Source organism: Panthera leo, chromosome C2, assembly GCF_018350215.1.
Source record: "Panthera leo isolate Ple1 chromosome C2, P.leo_Ple1_pat1.1, whole genome shotgun sequence".
NCBI classification, from domain to species: domain Eukaryota; kingdom Metazoa; phylum Chordata; class Mammalia; order Carnivora; family Felidae; genus Panthera; species Panthera leo.
Genome location: NC_056687.1, coordinates 18,855,133 through 18,870,202, shown reverse-complemented (window position 1 = coordinate 18,870,202; position 15,070 = coordinate 18,855,133). Strand labels below are relative to the sequence as shown.

Genomic DNA, 15,070 nt, shown 5'->3' with positions numbered 1-15,070 from the left:
GAGCCTTTGGAAGGGGATTACGTCATAAGGGCGGAACCCTCATGAAGGGGATTAATACCATTAATAGGTAATGGGAAGACAGAAAGGTTGGAAGAGAAGGAGGAAGGCATAAAAAAAAAGTGGGGGGGTGCGCCTGGGTGGCTCAGTCGGTTAAGCGTCCGACTTCGGCTCAGGTCATGATCTCACAGTTTGTAGGTTCGAGCCCCGCGTCGGACTCTGTGCTGAGTCAGATCCTGGAACCTGTTTCGGATTCTGTGTCTCCCTCTCTCTCTGCCCCTCCCCTGTTCATGCTCTGTCTCTGTCTCAAGAATAAATAAACATTAAAAAGAATTTTTTTTTAAAAAGGAGAAAAATGAGATGGGGTGAAGAATCAATGAAATCAGCTCAATTTTAAACTCGATTTTAATTTCACATTTTTAAAATCAACTGAAATTGATTTTGTGTGGCCCATCTACGTACATATATATAAAAAGAGGCCAGAGAAGCAACCAGCTCTCATTCTGCCACGTGAGGATACCATGAAAAGTTGGCTGTCTGCAACCCAGAGGAGGACCCTTGCTAAAAGCTGATCATGCCAACACCCCGATCCTAGACTTCTGGCCCCCAGAATGTGAGAAATAGATTTCTGTTGTTTGTAAGCCACCTGGTATCTGGTACTTCGTTATAGCAGCCTAAAGAAACTAAGTTATTAGGTTAAAAAAAAAACTTACAGTACAATCACATTCTCGTCAAACATTTATCGATCTGTATGTTCCTCTAGTAGCCAAATATTTATTGAGCATTTAATAGCTGACAAGCCCTTTTTTGGTAAAAGAGACTATAATAGTGAACTAAAAATTAGACAAACTTCTGCCTTCATGGGGTCCACAGTCTACTACTGGTGACTGGTTATGACTAATTGAGTTTAATATCCCAACTGGGATGCCGGAGAGGAAGGGGGTAATGAGAGCTTGCAATGGTAGGATTTGATCCAATCAGGAAGGGCAGGGAAGTTTCCTAAGGAAACTGCATTTTAGCAGAGACAGAAAAATAAGTGGGCTTTGACCGCGTGAGAGGGAAGCATATGGGAAGCATGCACATAATGGTTAAGCAAATTGAGGCTGGAGTGAGCCGGGTGCTGTCCCAAAGCTCACCTTACCACCCACAGAATCCCAGTCATGATTCGGGGCCTGCCACTCAATTTCTCCATAGCAGTGACCTCACCTGTAAAATGGACATAACAGATCTCCTTATTTAATATGATTGTTACGAGAGTCAAAATAGACAAAATGAAAAGAGCTTAGCATGGTGCCCAATATTCGGAATATATTTAATAAATGCTAGAGAATACCAAAGTTGGCGGGGGGGCGGGGGGGGGGTGGCGGGGAGGACAAAGAATGAAGACCCAAGTGCAAAGAGGGAATAGGGTATGCAAAGTCCCTGGGGCAGCATGATGACAAACACAGGGCTTCCTTCCCTGTTGGAAATTCTCCTTTTATTCTGAAAGCTGCTGGAAGCCATTGAAGGATTTAAGCAGCAGGAACTCCAGGGTCTCCATCATTTTCCCTCTCAAGCGTAGTGTTACATACAGCCCCACCTGCCCACCTTTGCACATGCTGGTTCCTCGTCATAGACTGTTCTTTCCACTTGTCTTCTCCTACTTGCTTCAGATTTCAGGCTAAGTGCCACTTCTTCAGAGAAGCTTGACCCCAACCAGCCAAACCCTAGTTAATAGCTCCCCTAGAGTGCAAGCTCGCTTTGCCTGATTGAGGTCTGTCTCCCCCACCTACATCTCCAGAGACGAGGCACTGTCAGTTACTATGCCTCATTGTGTCCCCTACCATTAGCACAGTGGTTGGCCTCTAGTAGATGTTGATTTCATAGTAGGTAATGGGAAGACACAAAGGTTGGAAGAGAAGGAGGAAGGTAACAAAAAAAAAAAAGTGGGGGGGGGGGGAATGCCTGGGTGGCTCAGTCGGTTAAGCATCCGACTTCAGCTCAGGTCATGATCTCACAGTTTGTAGGTTTGAGCCCTGCATCAGACTCTGCTGAGTCAGAGCCTGGAGCCTGTTTCGGATTCTGTGTCTCCCTCTCTCTCTGCCCCTCCCCTGTTCATGCTCTGTCTCTGTCTCAAGAATAAATAAACATTAAAAAAAATTTTTTTTAAAAAGGAGAAAAATGAGATGGCGTGAAGAATCAATGAAATCGGCTCAGTATTAGACTCGATTTTAATTTCACATTTTTAAAATCAACTTAAATTGATTTTGTGTGGCCCATCTATGTACAGATGTTCTAAAAAGAGAGAAAACTGATCTGGACTTTGAGAGATCTAAGCTGGAGACATGTTTAGGGTCATTAGAACATGAACAATAGTGGGGCACCTAGGGTCTGACTCTTAGTTTCGGCTCAGGTCATGATCTCGCGTTTTGTGGGTTTGAACCCGCGTTGGGCTTTGCACTGACAGTGTGGAGCCTGCTTGGGATTCTCTCTCTCTGTCCTCTCCTCTCTCTCTCTCTCTCTCTTCCTCTCGCTCTCACTCTCACTCTCTCAAAAATGAATAAAAACATTACGCAAAATGGCTGAAGCAAGGGAATGGGGAATAGCAGGGCCTTTGGAGACAGATCTTTTGGGGTCACTACCTGTGTGGGCAGGTTGCTAAGTCTCTAGGCCTCCTTTAAGAACAAGACATAGGTAGGACCCTATCATAGCCAGTCACGCTTTCAACAACGTGCTTCCCATGTAGCCAGGCTGCTTACACCTACCCAGCTGGTCACCCAGGTTACCCTGAATGTTAACCATACAGAAAAATGAGATATTTCCATTGACTTGGCATCTGGAGTTTCTCAAGTTCAGACTGATATCTGTCAGTTAGAGATATGCATAATTTTACCTCTCCCCAGCTCCGTCACTGGGTTGTTGTGGAGAACATGCAAAATCTCAAACAGAAATCAAACACATGAAGATGCCATTATCATGATAGAGATTACGTGATAATAGCCATGATAATATCTTTTTTTTTTTTTTTCCATCCTAGGAAAAGAGAGAAACACATTCCACTGGAGTCCATCTTTTCAGATACCTTAGCAGTTAAGAACATGGGTCTCGGAAGTCCAAATAACTTGGGTGTAAACCCGGCTCAATTATTTCGTAGTGGCCTAGTCCTGAATCGGGGACTTAGTTTTCTTAAGTCTTTCTTCCAATCTATAAGATAATAATAGCCCCTCTTCCCAAAGTTGTTTATTAGGTGACACCTATGATGGGCTTTGCACAGTGCCAGGCATAAGTAGTGCTTAATAAATGTGAACAATTAATACAGTATCATTATCGTTAGGAGTGTTCTGGAGAGCAGTGACCAAATGGAGGAATCATTGAATCTTGCCCAAATTCTTTCAGTATCCTCTCTTCTGGGCTGTATTGCCCCAGATCCAAGATGTTGAGTGAGATGGCAGAGTTCCCTGCAACACAATGGAGAGTTCTTACCTTCCCCACTCTCTCTTTAATTAGGACACGTTAAGTGTCATCATCCCAGGCAAGGGATCCATGGGGGAAAATCAGGTAATAGTTTGGGTCAAGGTGTATACAGAAAGGCAAACCTATTCCCAGCCAATGCAGAGGATCCATTTTGGGGACTCCACCCCAAAATATCACTAGGGTCCCTTCCAGGCCTGGCTCGTTTCTTATCTAGCCATGTGACCTTGAGTAAGTCATTTCACCGTTTGGGTCTCATTATCTATCATCTTTAACTGTGACATGAGAAAGGGGAGAACGGAGGGCGGAACAGAGCTGCGAATTATCTCTAAGTTCTCCCCAAGTTGTAGGTGTTATGATTCCATGCTTCTAGACTAATTGGTGCCTGTCCCTTCTTCACTGATCCTAGCAAATGTTTGTTAGATGCTAGCTCCTCCCCCAAGGAAATTTCATGTACAAAAAAAATACCATTTTTATATTATCTAATTCTTTATAAAATTGCTAATTGTCATTCAATAAAGAAGCCAACCATTGAGTTGATAATGTGCTTTTAAAAATGAAAGCATTAATAATTTACTGATTGCCAATGAACTTCATTTAATTGATATGTAGAACCACCTTAGTGATGTTAAATTATATGAGAGTAAAGAATGTGAAAGATATTCCTGCTTGTAGTTATTAGAACCAGGTGAGGCTAGTGAGAGGTTTTTGTTTGTTTTTCTTGGAAGAAAGTTTTGTTATAATGTACCTGAAGAAAGACGTCACTTTGGGACAGTAATGAAGGCTGCATGCTGGGGAAACACTGTGGGTTTCTCTGAATAGGTTTATCTGGCTGGAAAGGGATGTGGTTTGAACACAAGCCATGAGTGTGCTTATATACATATCAGAATGGAATGTCGAATGAGGCTTATTCCAGAAAGTGATCTGAGGAGATAATAATTGAGGGACAAGTCCTAAGAATCCCATTAGTTAAAGACCTTAAATTCTACCCACAGTTTAAAATTTATAGGAGAGACACTTGGGAATCTATGTGGTTCAGGAAGCGAAAGACTTTTTTTCCCCCTTCTTTTCTCTAAATTGCAGAGTGTGGGCACACTTTCCAGCATCTTCTCCACACCCATGAAGAAAAATAACCCATCCAACACAGAAATACCAAATCTGAGATGTTGTGAGAAGTCACTCAATTTAAACCCAGCCTTCTCTCCACTGCCTCCACACCTCCTCAACTTTCCCTTGAATTCAGAATGAGGGTGGGTGGAAAGAACAAACAATGGTAAGATGTCCCAAAGCACCAAGTCCCCATGGATGCTGGCCTGACAAAACTGTTTATAGTGTCATAGTAAGAGGGATTATGACACGTGGGGAGAGGGGGAGCCCAGTAGGAGCACGGAGAATAGAAGGGAGGTTGAGGGACTCCTGTGTTTCCCCTCCAGGCCTCCTGACAAACGCCCCATGCTGCCTCAGGGCAGGGATTCTTGCCATCAGGGAGATAATGAAACCAGCTCCCAAGCACTAACTGTGCAGTATTAACCACTGCTATTCCTTCCAGCATCCGGCCGCTGATGTTTGTAATCACGTCAGTATTTGTTTCTATCCCATGCCCTAGTTTTATACCTTGTTAAGTATGGAACACAAGTGTCTACATTTTTTCTAAAAGTTGAGTGGAGGCTTGCTTTCTCTGTTGTCCAAGGGGTCAATGCCCTCATAATTGCTAACTGCAGGAGAAATTCTCAGTCCTCTTCTTTTGGCATGTGACGCTGTAAACACCTTTGCTCCTAATTCTCTCCCATTTCCTCTCACTCTTTTTTGACTGCTCCTTTCTGTGATCTTTCTCTAGGTCTTCTTTTGGTTTGTTTTAATTTTGCTAGATTTTGGGGGTTTTTTTTAGAGCAATTTTAGGTTCCCAGCAAAATTAAGCAGAAGGTCAGAGATTTCCCACATACCCTCCCCCAATATCAGCATCCCCCACCAGAATGATACATTGGTTAAATTCATAAACCTACACTGACACATCACGATCACCCAGAGTCCACAGTTTGCATTACGGTTCACTCTTGGTGTTGTATACTCTATGGGTGGGTTTGGACAAATATATGTTGATATGTATTCACCGCTGTAGGGTAGGTAGCTTCACTACCCTAAAAAATCTTCCGTATTCCACCTATCCATCCCTCTGTCTCCCCTAATCCCTGAAAACCACTGATTTTTACTGCCTCCATACTTTTGACTTTTCCAGAATGTCATATAGTCAGAATCATACCAGATGTAGCCATTGGGGATATTGGCTTCTTTCACTTTGTGATCTGCATTTAAGGTTCCTCCAGTTCTTTTCATGGATTCATTTCTTTTTTAGCTCTGAATAGTATTCCACTGTCTGCATGTACTATAGGTTATTTATCCATTCACCTACTGAAGAACATCTTGATTGGTTCCCAGTTTTGACAATTATGGATAAAGCTGTTCCAACCATCCATGAGCAGGTTTTTGTGTGGACATAAGTTTTTCAGCTCCTTTGGATAAATTCCAAGAAGCATAATTACTAGACTGTATAGCGTGATATTGTGATATAATAAGACATATATATTTGGTCTCCATCCCTGATTCCTGTACAGAGCTCCTAAAATCCTTGTAATTTCCCGAGTGATGGGCTGATAGCAGCATCTTTTGTTATGATATTTGATCTTAGTCCCAGTTTCCTAACACAAAAGCTTCTAAGACCCTTGGGATCTCTGGAACGGTGAGTGTCTTTTGAATGCTAATGAGATGTCTAGTGGCTGGGGGCTCCCAGATAGCTTCAGATTGGGGGCTGGTCACCAGAAGGACCTGGGCATGATTAGAGGGTTAGATAGAACTTTCAGCCCTGCCTCACACCTCCAGAGGGGTGAGGGGCTGGAGATTGAGTTAATCATCAATGGCCAATGATTTCTTTAGTCATACCTACCTAACAAAACCTCCATAAAAACCCCTTTACTACAGGGATCAGAGATCTTCCAGGTTAGCGAATGTATCCATATACCAGGAGGACGGTGTCCCCCAACTCCATGAGGTAAAAGCTCCTGTACTCAGGACCCTTCCACACCTCACCCTATGTATCTCTTCATCTGGCTGTTTGGTTGCATCCTTCTTAATAAACAGGGGACAGTAAGTCAGTAAGTTTCCTTGAATTCTGTGAGCAATTCTAGCAAATCAGTCAACTCATTCCAAATCTGCTGCAACTATGTATACTCCCTATGTTTCTTATTCAGTTAATGTGCTATTTATAACAAACGCATACACCAACCCAGGCTAAAAATCTCAGTTACCCTCTCCCCCTTCTCACCCCCATACCTAATCCATGACAATCCTGCTAACCAGGTTTGTGAAATATCATTTGAATCTACTTGCTTCTTTACTTCCCCCACTGTGATCATTTACCTCACGCCTCAGCTCTTTCTCAGAATATTGCAATAGTTTTCAGAATTATCTAACCTCCTGATTCTCTGATCTCTAAATCACTTTACATTTCCATACCAGTCATCATTCTAAGGCAGCGATGTCTTGTAAAACTTCCTGCACTGATGGAAATGTTCCATATCTGCACCGGCCAATAGATTAGCCATTACCCCCTATGTTCCTATTGAGAACATCAAACATGGCTAGCGTGACCGGAGACTTGAATTTTAAATTTGACTGAATCCAAATCGACACAGCTACATGGATCTGGAGGCTGCCATATGGGATAGCACAGTTTTAAAACATGATTTTTTTTTCTTCTTTTCATATCCTACTCTAGTGCTTTCAAAAAGCTCTTTAACTGCAGGATAAGGTCCAGAGTCTGTAGTATGGCACTGAATGACTCTCATAATCCAACCGCCTTTTCGGTTCTCACCACTTCCGCTGGCACTGTAGAACATTGCTTTACCTAAACAAGCCAGAATTTTCCAGCTTTTCATCTTGCTCTTTTCTCTACCTAGAATGCCATTTGCTTATTTTCTTCCTTTCAACAGCTACAATTTTTCATGCCTTATAAAGCCCTGCACACACCCTTCAGTAGAGGAACATCCCCCTTATTCTTGACCTTGAACAAGCCATTGGCATCTAGCAGTCCAGTTTTCATCTGCAAAGTGGGAATGATAACATTTTCTCCCTTACGGAGTTGTTGGGGGATTCAGTGTGGCACTAGCCAGACTCCCCCACTGAGAAAGCACTCAGTAAAAAGTGCTGTTATTATTTTCTGTTCTCCCACAACACTTATGTGATATTAGAAATCTTTCCAGATGGGACTTTCTCTCTCAAGACCGTGAGCTCGAGACCGTGAGCTCGTTAGTAGCAAAGACTCAGTCTTGTTCATCATTGTACCCCAGCATCCAACACACTGTAGCTATTTGACAAATGCTTTAACTGATGACAACTGAGGGAATCACTTATTCACCTAGGATGTCGCAGAAAAAAAAAGTATGCCTTTTTGTGTGTATCTTTAGGGAGGAGCAAAAGAGATCCATAGTGGCAAGAACAAGAAAAGAGAATGCCAACAACTCTTGTAAAGCATTGTATTTTTCTGGTCACTGCCCAGAAAACTGGCATAAAAGTGTGTTGTTAAATCTGTGTCCTGTCTCCTTGCTTGACTGGAGTGTAGCTCTTACGTTTTTGCCATTTTGACTTTCTGGGTCCTCTGCCCGTCTCCTGCCTTGAGTATGAAGCTTCCATCCCTGTCACCAAGGAAACAGCAGGGAGGTCTCATTCCTCACAGCTCCGCATATCTAAACTCTGGTCGCCTTTGTCCAGTGAGCTAAATTCTTCATGTGCACACCACTAAATCAACTGTCTTCTATTCAGAACTTTATCCATTATTCTACCTTTGAAAAACTGATGTATCACAATTTCTTCTCTTGGGAATGGCCTTTTTCCAGACCTGTCACTATTCTTGAATGCACCAGACATTTTTGGTCCCTGGGAGCAAATAGAAAAATTGTCTGTTTAGCCCTTGGAGTGTGTGCAGTATAAGTGCAGGTCAATTTTAAAGCAGGCAACAGAGCATTCATAATGGGTTTCCCTTTTAAAAGCACAGTAGACCAAAAATAAACCTGACAAAGGGCAGCTGTAGAGTTTTAACATGTGGAAAACTCCACAGGCAGCAGTTATGTAACTGGAAAGAAAAGAAACATAATAAATATTTCACACCGTTAGATGAACTTCCAACTCTGACACGTGAAAAGCAAAGAACACAAAACACACCTTAACTCTCCAAAGAGCACAAAGCTTACGCTGAGAAGGGGCCAAGGCTCTTGCTAAAATCGGAGCCCTGCCTTCCAGCGTGAGTCCTCATTGCTTTTTTTTTTTTTTTTTTTTTTTTTTTTCTTTTTTTTCCCCTCTCGCGTCCAAGGCGGAGCCGGCGGATCCCATCTCCCGGCAGCGCCCCCGCCCCCCCGCAGCTTCGCCCGTTGGACAGAAATTTTCCAAAAATCTCCACCCCTAGGCTGAAAACCCGAAAAGTTTTGTGCCAAGGAGAGGGAAGAAAGGAGTTGGAGCGAGGCGGGCGGAGTTGCCCTCCACCGCCGCCTCCCCCCACCCCCGCCCGAGCGCCCGCCGCCCGCGCCTCCCGCCAACAACCCCCCCCCCCCCCCCCCCCCCCGCTCCTCACCCCGGGGACAGCTGGCAGCCCCCGCGCCGGACCAGACACAAAGCCGATCAATCCCGGCGGCGCGGGGGCGGGGGGACGCCCGCCGGGTCTTCCCTTCCGCTCCTCGCCTCCTTCTGCCCCCTCATTAGGACCCAGCCCACACCTCGCCCGGCATCCACTGCCCTCCCGCTCCCACCCTCCACCCCACAAAAGGAACAGCCCAGACCCCCGCCCCAGTCCCCGGCCAAGCCAGACCTGCCCCTAGGCGGCCGGCTGAGAAGGCGCCCCCGGCAGGGGGAAACTGACATCCATTGGGGTCCGCCCACCGCTCCCCGGGTCTCCCCGGAGCCGGCCTCTCCTCTCCTGCCCCAGAAGTTCAGCCCCCACCCGGCCCCCACCCCCCACCCCCCAGCCCGGGCCCTCCCGCGCTCCGGCCTCCGGGACCCTCGGCTTCCGAGGCGCAGCCAGCTCGGACCCCGAGAAGATGGCGAGGAGGAGCCGCCACCGCCTCCTCCTGCTGCTGCTGCGCTACCTGGTGGTCGCCCTGGGCTGTAAGTTGCTGGGGTACCTCCACCCTTCCGCCCGCGCGTGCTGGGACCGTTCCCCCCACCCGGACCTCCAGCCCCGGGACGCGGCGCGCGCCGACGGCTGTCTCTGGCGCCCCGGGCTGCGCGCGTGTGCCGCGGGGGGCCGTCTGGCTTGGCACCCCGGCGAGCGGGAATCGGGGTGCGGGCCGGCGCGGGGGCGGCGGGGGGGGGGGGGAGGGCGGGCATCCGCAGTCGATAGCCTCCGATTTTGTCAGTTCTGGTTCAAGAACATTAAAAGTCCACACCAGCAGGCTTCTTGCAAAGTTGGGGTAACTTTTCAGAGACCCAGGGACGCGAACAGAACGCAAAACTCAAGCGCTACTTCTAAGATGCTGAGATCTCAAGATGGCATCACAGGGAGGCAGGCGCTGGCCACACTCCTCAGGACCAGAGAAGGGGGTAGGGTCAGAGTCTTTCTCGGGTTTCCGAGGCTCCCGACCGCACGGGTGCGACGCAGTGCCCTTGCGGGGCAGCGGATGAGGGGAGTTCGTGACTGCTGAGCCAGAATTCCTTTTATCCTCCCACCTGCACTTCTGCATTCGGTTAGGGAGGTCTGGTCTGGAGATTCCAGCCAGCTGCTGTGTCCTCAGGGGACTTCCAGCGGAATGATTGTTAGAAAGATTCAGAAGCTGAATGAACGAGTAGCGGGGGGACGTCCCAAAGCCAATTTCACGGGGTGGTTCTAAACAGGATTTGCACGGATTCTGAGCTCATGAGATTTAAAATCCTGGGAACGTTTCCTATTATTTTGTTTTCTTCGCCTTAACTTTTTAGGAAAATGGACGAAATTGCAATAGATCTGAAGCACTTAAGCAATCCTCCTTTTACTTTGTTTTATTTTTTTTCCTCTTTTTTTTTTTTTTTTAACAGAATGGGTTATTGTTGCTATTCAAGTGCTGGTAATATAGTATTTAAAATAACCCGCCGGATAAGTGTCTAATACCATAATACAGTGACTTTTTTCTCACGCTCTTACTGCCAAAGTGAGTATTCCTGAACTCGACGTGACGTGAGCTTTGTTCCTGGGGGAGGAAGGCACAAGTTGTCTCAGGGAACGGGGTGCGCTGACCTATATTATAGAAAATCAAACCGGGGAGGCAAGGCTTCACAATAAAACCATTATGCAATTTTGAAATATCAATTGGTATCAGGTTGAACACACAAAAGAAATGCAGTGATGAAGAAAGGCAGCAAAGACACACAGTGGGGCAACTGTAACAAAACTGCTGGGAAAGATACATATTTTGTTGATGGTCCTAAATTTCAAATTAAAACAAGACTGACTTTAAGAATTGTCACTAATTGAAAACAGACCAAATGGTTTTACTCTGCTCCTTCTTATTCAGTGATCAAATGGGAGGAATAACCTCTTCTTCAGGCTTTGATTAAATCTAACCATTGGCTCTTCTCACCCTGACTCCAGTGGAGGAATAATTTGGGTGTGTGGGGGGATCTTTTCTATATGGTTCCTAGGATGCCTAAAAGCCTGGCATTGCAAGAATGTTTTCATTTCTTTGTCTTTTTTTTTTTTTAATTAACTTTGTTATTTTATAACAGTTGATTTAAACAAATATTGTGAAGATAGTATGGAGATTTCCCATACATACCACACCCACTTTCTCCTTTTATTAATATTTTACATTAGTCCGTTACGTTTGTCATAATTAATGAAACAATTTTGACACATTATTATTAACTAAAGTCCACACTTTATTCAGATTTCTTTCATTCTTATCTAATGTCCTTTTTTTATTGCAGGATCTCATGCAGGATACCATATTACACTTAGTAGTCATGTCTCCTTAGGCTCTTGGCTGTGATAATTCCTCAGACTTACCTTTTTTTTACCTTGTCAAGTTGGAGGAGTACTGGTGAAGTACTTTGTAGAATGGCCCTTAGTGGGTATTTTTCTGATGTTTTCTCATGATTTCTATACCAGTATGGGCTTGTGAATATTTATTTTATACTTTGGATTACAGTCTAATATGATTGTATTTATTTTAGTGCTAACATTCTTCCAGCTTTGGCCATTGGGAGTTCTTCCAGTGGTTTCTGTATCCTTGGACATAACCCTCTCGTTGTATAAATGTATATGTGCCTTTTTGTTTGTTTTTAGTGCTTCCTCACTTTCTGGCAACACAAAATGCCTCATGCTGATCGTGTGTATTTCCTGCTCTAGTCCTAGGATGAGCCGTTTCTCTCAGGAGCCCTGGTTCCTTGTAGTGGAGAACGGTTAGAAACCAACGTGCTGTCAGTGTTGTTGAAAAACAAGAGTCTTCTTCAGGGCCAGGTTTCACTCCACAATCCTGTTTGTGGTTTATCCATTCAGGTTTCATGTCCAGATCCCAAAACTGGGTATTACAGGCTATGTATATATCAGCCACTGTTCTAGGGACTTTCTTGAATATTCTTTTTTTAAGTTCTCAAAAATGCACAAGACTGAACATATCTTCAACTTACAGATAATGACCCCCAAGGCTCAGGAAAGCTCACTTACGGAGGCTGAAAAGAAGTGAAGCTGGGATTTGAGGGTCTGAGGATTTGTTCCATAGATTATTGGACTTCTGTCTTTCTTTTTGAATCCAAGCACTGAACCCTTTCCGCTGTCTTCGTTCAGGAAAAGACTGTGGATTTCTTTTTTTTTTTTTTTTTTTTTTTTAATTTTTTTAATGTTTATTTGTTTGTGAGACAGAGAGAGACAGAACATGAAGGGGGGAGGGTCAGAGAGAGGGAGACACAGAATCTGAAACAGGCTCCGGGCTCTGAGTTATGAGCACAGAGCCCAACGTGGGACTCGAACTCACAGACCGTGAGATCATGACCTGAGCCGAAGTCGGACGCTTAACCACCCAGGCGCCCCAAGACTGTGGATTTCTTATGCTCTAATTATATACTCATCTTCTTAATATCCACCCCAAATATAACTGTACCACCCTTTTATCCTTGATCCTATTATATATATAATATCACACTTATTCCATTCTTTCATTTCTATTTGCCCGTATTTTCATCTCTTTCTTAGTAGTCTAGAAGATTTTTGTGGTTGCTGCTGTTATTTAAACTATGATTTCGGTGTACCTGTTGATATATGGGCATTTATTTGTGTGTTTAGTGGAACTGTATTTTTCTTTACCATTAAAATGGGAACTCCACGAGGGGAAGAATTTCTTCATGTTTGCACACCACTGTGTATGTGCAATGCTGAGCACAGTGCCTGGCTAATAGTAAGTGTAAATAGATATCTGTTGACCAGCTCTGAAGAGAATGAGGTGGAATAAATGAAAGAAATGTATGGGTGGAATTAATGATTCTGATACACATCATGAAGCCCTAATTCTAAGTAGGTGACGTCTCAGATTTCTCTGAGGCGACATCTAAGCCAAGGAGTCAAATGTGAATGAGAGCAATGTGCTGTTCTTAACACTACATGGCTGGTAGCAGTCGGTCCTCAAATCTGGGCTGGAACCAAAGCCAGGCCACTTGGCCTGTGAGTCTGTAATCTCTCATCAACTGATGAGGACTGTGGAGCAGGGAGAAATCTGGATCTTCTGCAAAATCACAAGGTTCTGCCCCAGGGGTGGGACTTACCCAAAACAGCACACCAGGGATCCAGTGCCAGGAAAATCCTGCCCTCTATAAACATTGTTAAGAACAAAGCACAATCCATTTGTGGGGGGAGAACTGGCTCCATCCAGGCATGGTCTTAATTATTTGATGAACGTAAAGGTCAAACTGGGCTTGCTGGTAGACCTGATGACCGGTTTAAGACTCAGACACAAATGGCATTCAAAAATAAGTCTAAAACAAAAAGTTAGCATAAAAAGAACCGTGAGTTCCCCTTGGCTGAGAACACTCCTTTATCTTTCCCCCGGAGCAGTTTAATGAGAGGAGTCTGTGTGAATTTACGTATGTTTGCTCTACCCATTTTCTATCACTTTGGTTTCCTCCTGCTGGCCTTGCTGGTAGAGAAGATGTTTTAAACTATGCAAGCTAGCGCTGCTCTGTTTGTCGAAGTTGGACCAGAAGATCTCTGTAAAGGCCATTATTTAAAATAACCTTTTCATCCCATAGCACTGCTGACTCAGTACTCCTGTGTTGCCAGATTGATGCTTTGAGGAAGATAAAGTCGAGGAGGGGAAAAGGGGGCCAGGATGTAGGTCAAGTGCTTACTTTGGCAAAAGCAGAGAAAGAAAACTTAAAACCGGGTACTGTTTTCTTGGGAGGGGTTACTCTTAACATGACTGGGACTCAGAAAAACAACCCAACTGTGTTAGTTTCCTATTGCTGCAGAAACAAATTACCACAGATTTAATACAACACGGACTTATTACCTTAAAGTTCTGGACGCCAGAAGTCTGAAATAGGTGTCACTTGGCGAAAATCACATTATGCTTGGGGCGCCTGGGTGGCTCAGTCGGTTAAGCATCAGTCCAACTGCAGCTCAGGTTATGACCGCACAGGTCATGAGTTCGAGCCCCGTGTCGGGCTCTGTGCTGACAGCTCGGAGCCTGGAGCCTGCTTTGGATTCTGTGTCTCCCTCTCTCCCCCCACCGCCTAGTCACACTCCATTTCTCTCTCTCTCTCTCAAAAATAAACAAACACTAAAAAAAGAAAAAAAAAAGTAAAATCAAAGTACGCAAAGGGCAGCTATCTTCTGGAGGTTCTAGGCGAGAATCAGCTTCCAAGGTGTTTTTCCAGCTTCTAGAGGCCACCGCCTCATCGTCCCATTCCTTCAGCCTCAAAGCCAGCGGTGCCAGGCTGCCACCAATCTGGTTCTGTCTCTCAGCCTCCCTCTTCCACTTAAAAGGACCCTCATAATTACATTGGGCCCACCTAGGTAATCCAGGATAATCTATCCATCCCAAAATTAGCTGGTTAGCAACTTTAATTCCATCTACAATCTTAAATCCTATTTGCCATGTGAAATAACACGTGTATAGGTTCCTGGGATTAGGATGTAGACATCTCTGGGAGGCCATCGCACCAACCAAAATTACGAAGTGCACAGAAGCAGTGCAATCAGCGCTGTAGCCAAGAATGTTCTAGATCCCATGGGACAACTGTAACTCTTACCTTTATTATTTTTTTAAATGGTTTTAATGTTTATTTATTTTTGAGAGACAGAGAGAGTGCAAGTGGGGGAGGGGTAGAGAGAGAGGGAGACAAATAATCCGAAGCAGGCTCCAGGCTCTGAGCTGTCAGCACAGAGCCCGACGCGGGGCTCGAACTCACAGACCGCGAGATCATGACCAGAGCCAAAGTCGGACGCTTAACCCACTGAGCCACCCAGGAGCCCCTGTAACAGTTACCTTTAAATTATAATTCATCGTGATATAGAATTGTGTTTTTTGAGTCATATTTCAGATCACGTATTGTAGCAGTAGTGACCATGCACTCTGAGGCTGAGCTCTATGTTCAGTTACTAACTAACTGTATG

The 15,070-nt window shown here is 44.7% G+C and overlaps 1 protein-coding gene and 1 long non-coding RNA gene across 6 annotated transcripts in view; one reads left to right on the top strand and one right to left on the bottom strand.

Moving 5' to 3' along the window:
• Positions 1-7,962: 7,962 nt before the first annotated feature.
• LOC122229419 lies at positions 7,963-9,652 on the bottom strand. 2 transcript variants are annotated; one of them, XR_006206985.1, is made up of 3 exons: positions 9,579-9,644; positions 8,511-8,572; positions 7,963-8,376 (listed from the first exon to the last, which is right to left on the bottom strand). It is a non-coding gene; the product is annotated as an uncharacterized LOC122229419 (long non-coding RNA). The 2 variants fall into 2 exon arrangements; XR_006206984.1 differs by lacking the exon at positions 8,511-8,572 and having other exon boundaries at positions 9,579-9,652.
• Positions 9,326-15,070, top strand: part of JAM2 (junctional adhesion molecule 2) — a 61,501-nt gene continuing 55,756 nt past the window's right edge. For 2 of the 4 annotated variants that reach the window (XR_006206983.1, XM_042954504.1), the window contains exon 1: positions 9,447-9,597. Coding sequence is in view for 2 of the 4 variants with exons in the window: in XM_042954504.1 (XP_042810438.1) it covers positions 9,531-9,597 (67 nt within the window). In the remaining 2 variants the exon portion in view is untranslated. Of the gene's footprint in view, positions 9,598-9,858; positions 9,903-15,070 lie in introns of those variants that run through there. The other 2 variants (XM_042954506.1, XM_042954505.1) reach the window with 2 other exon arrangements.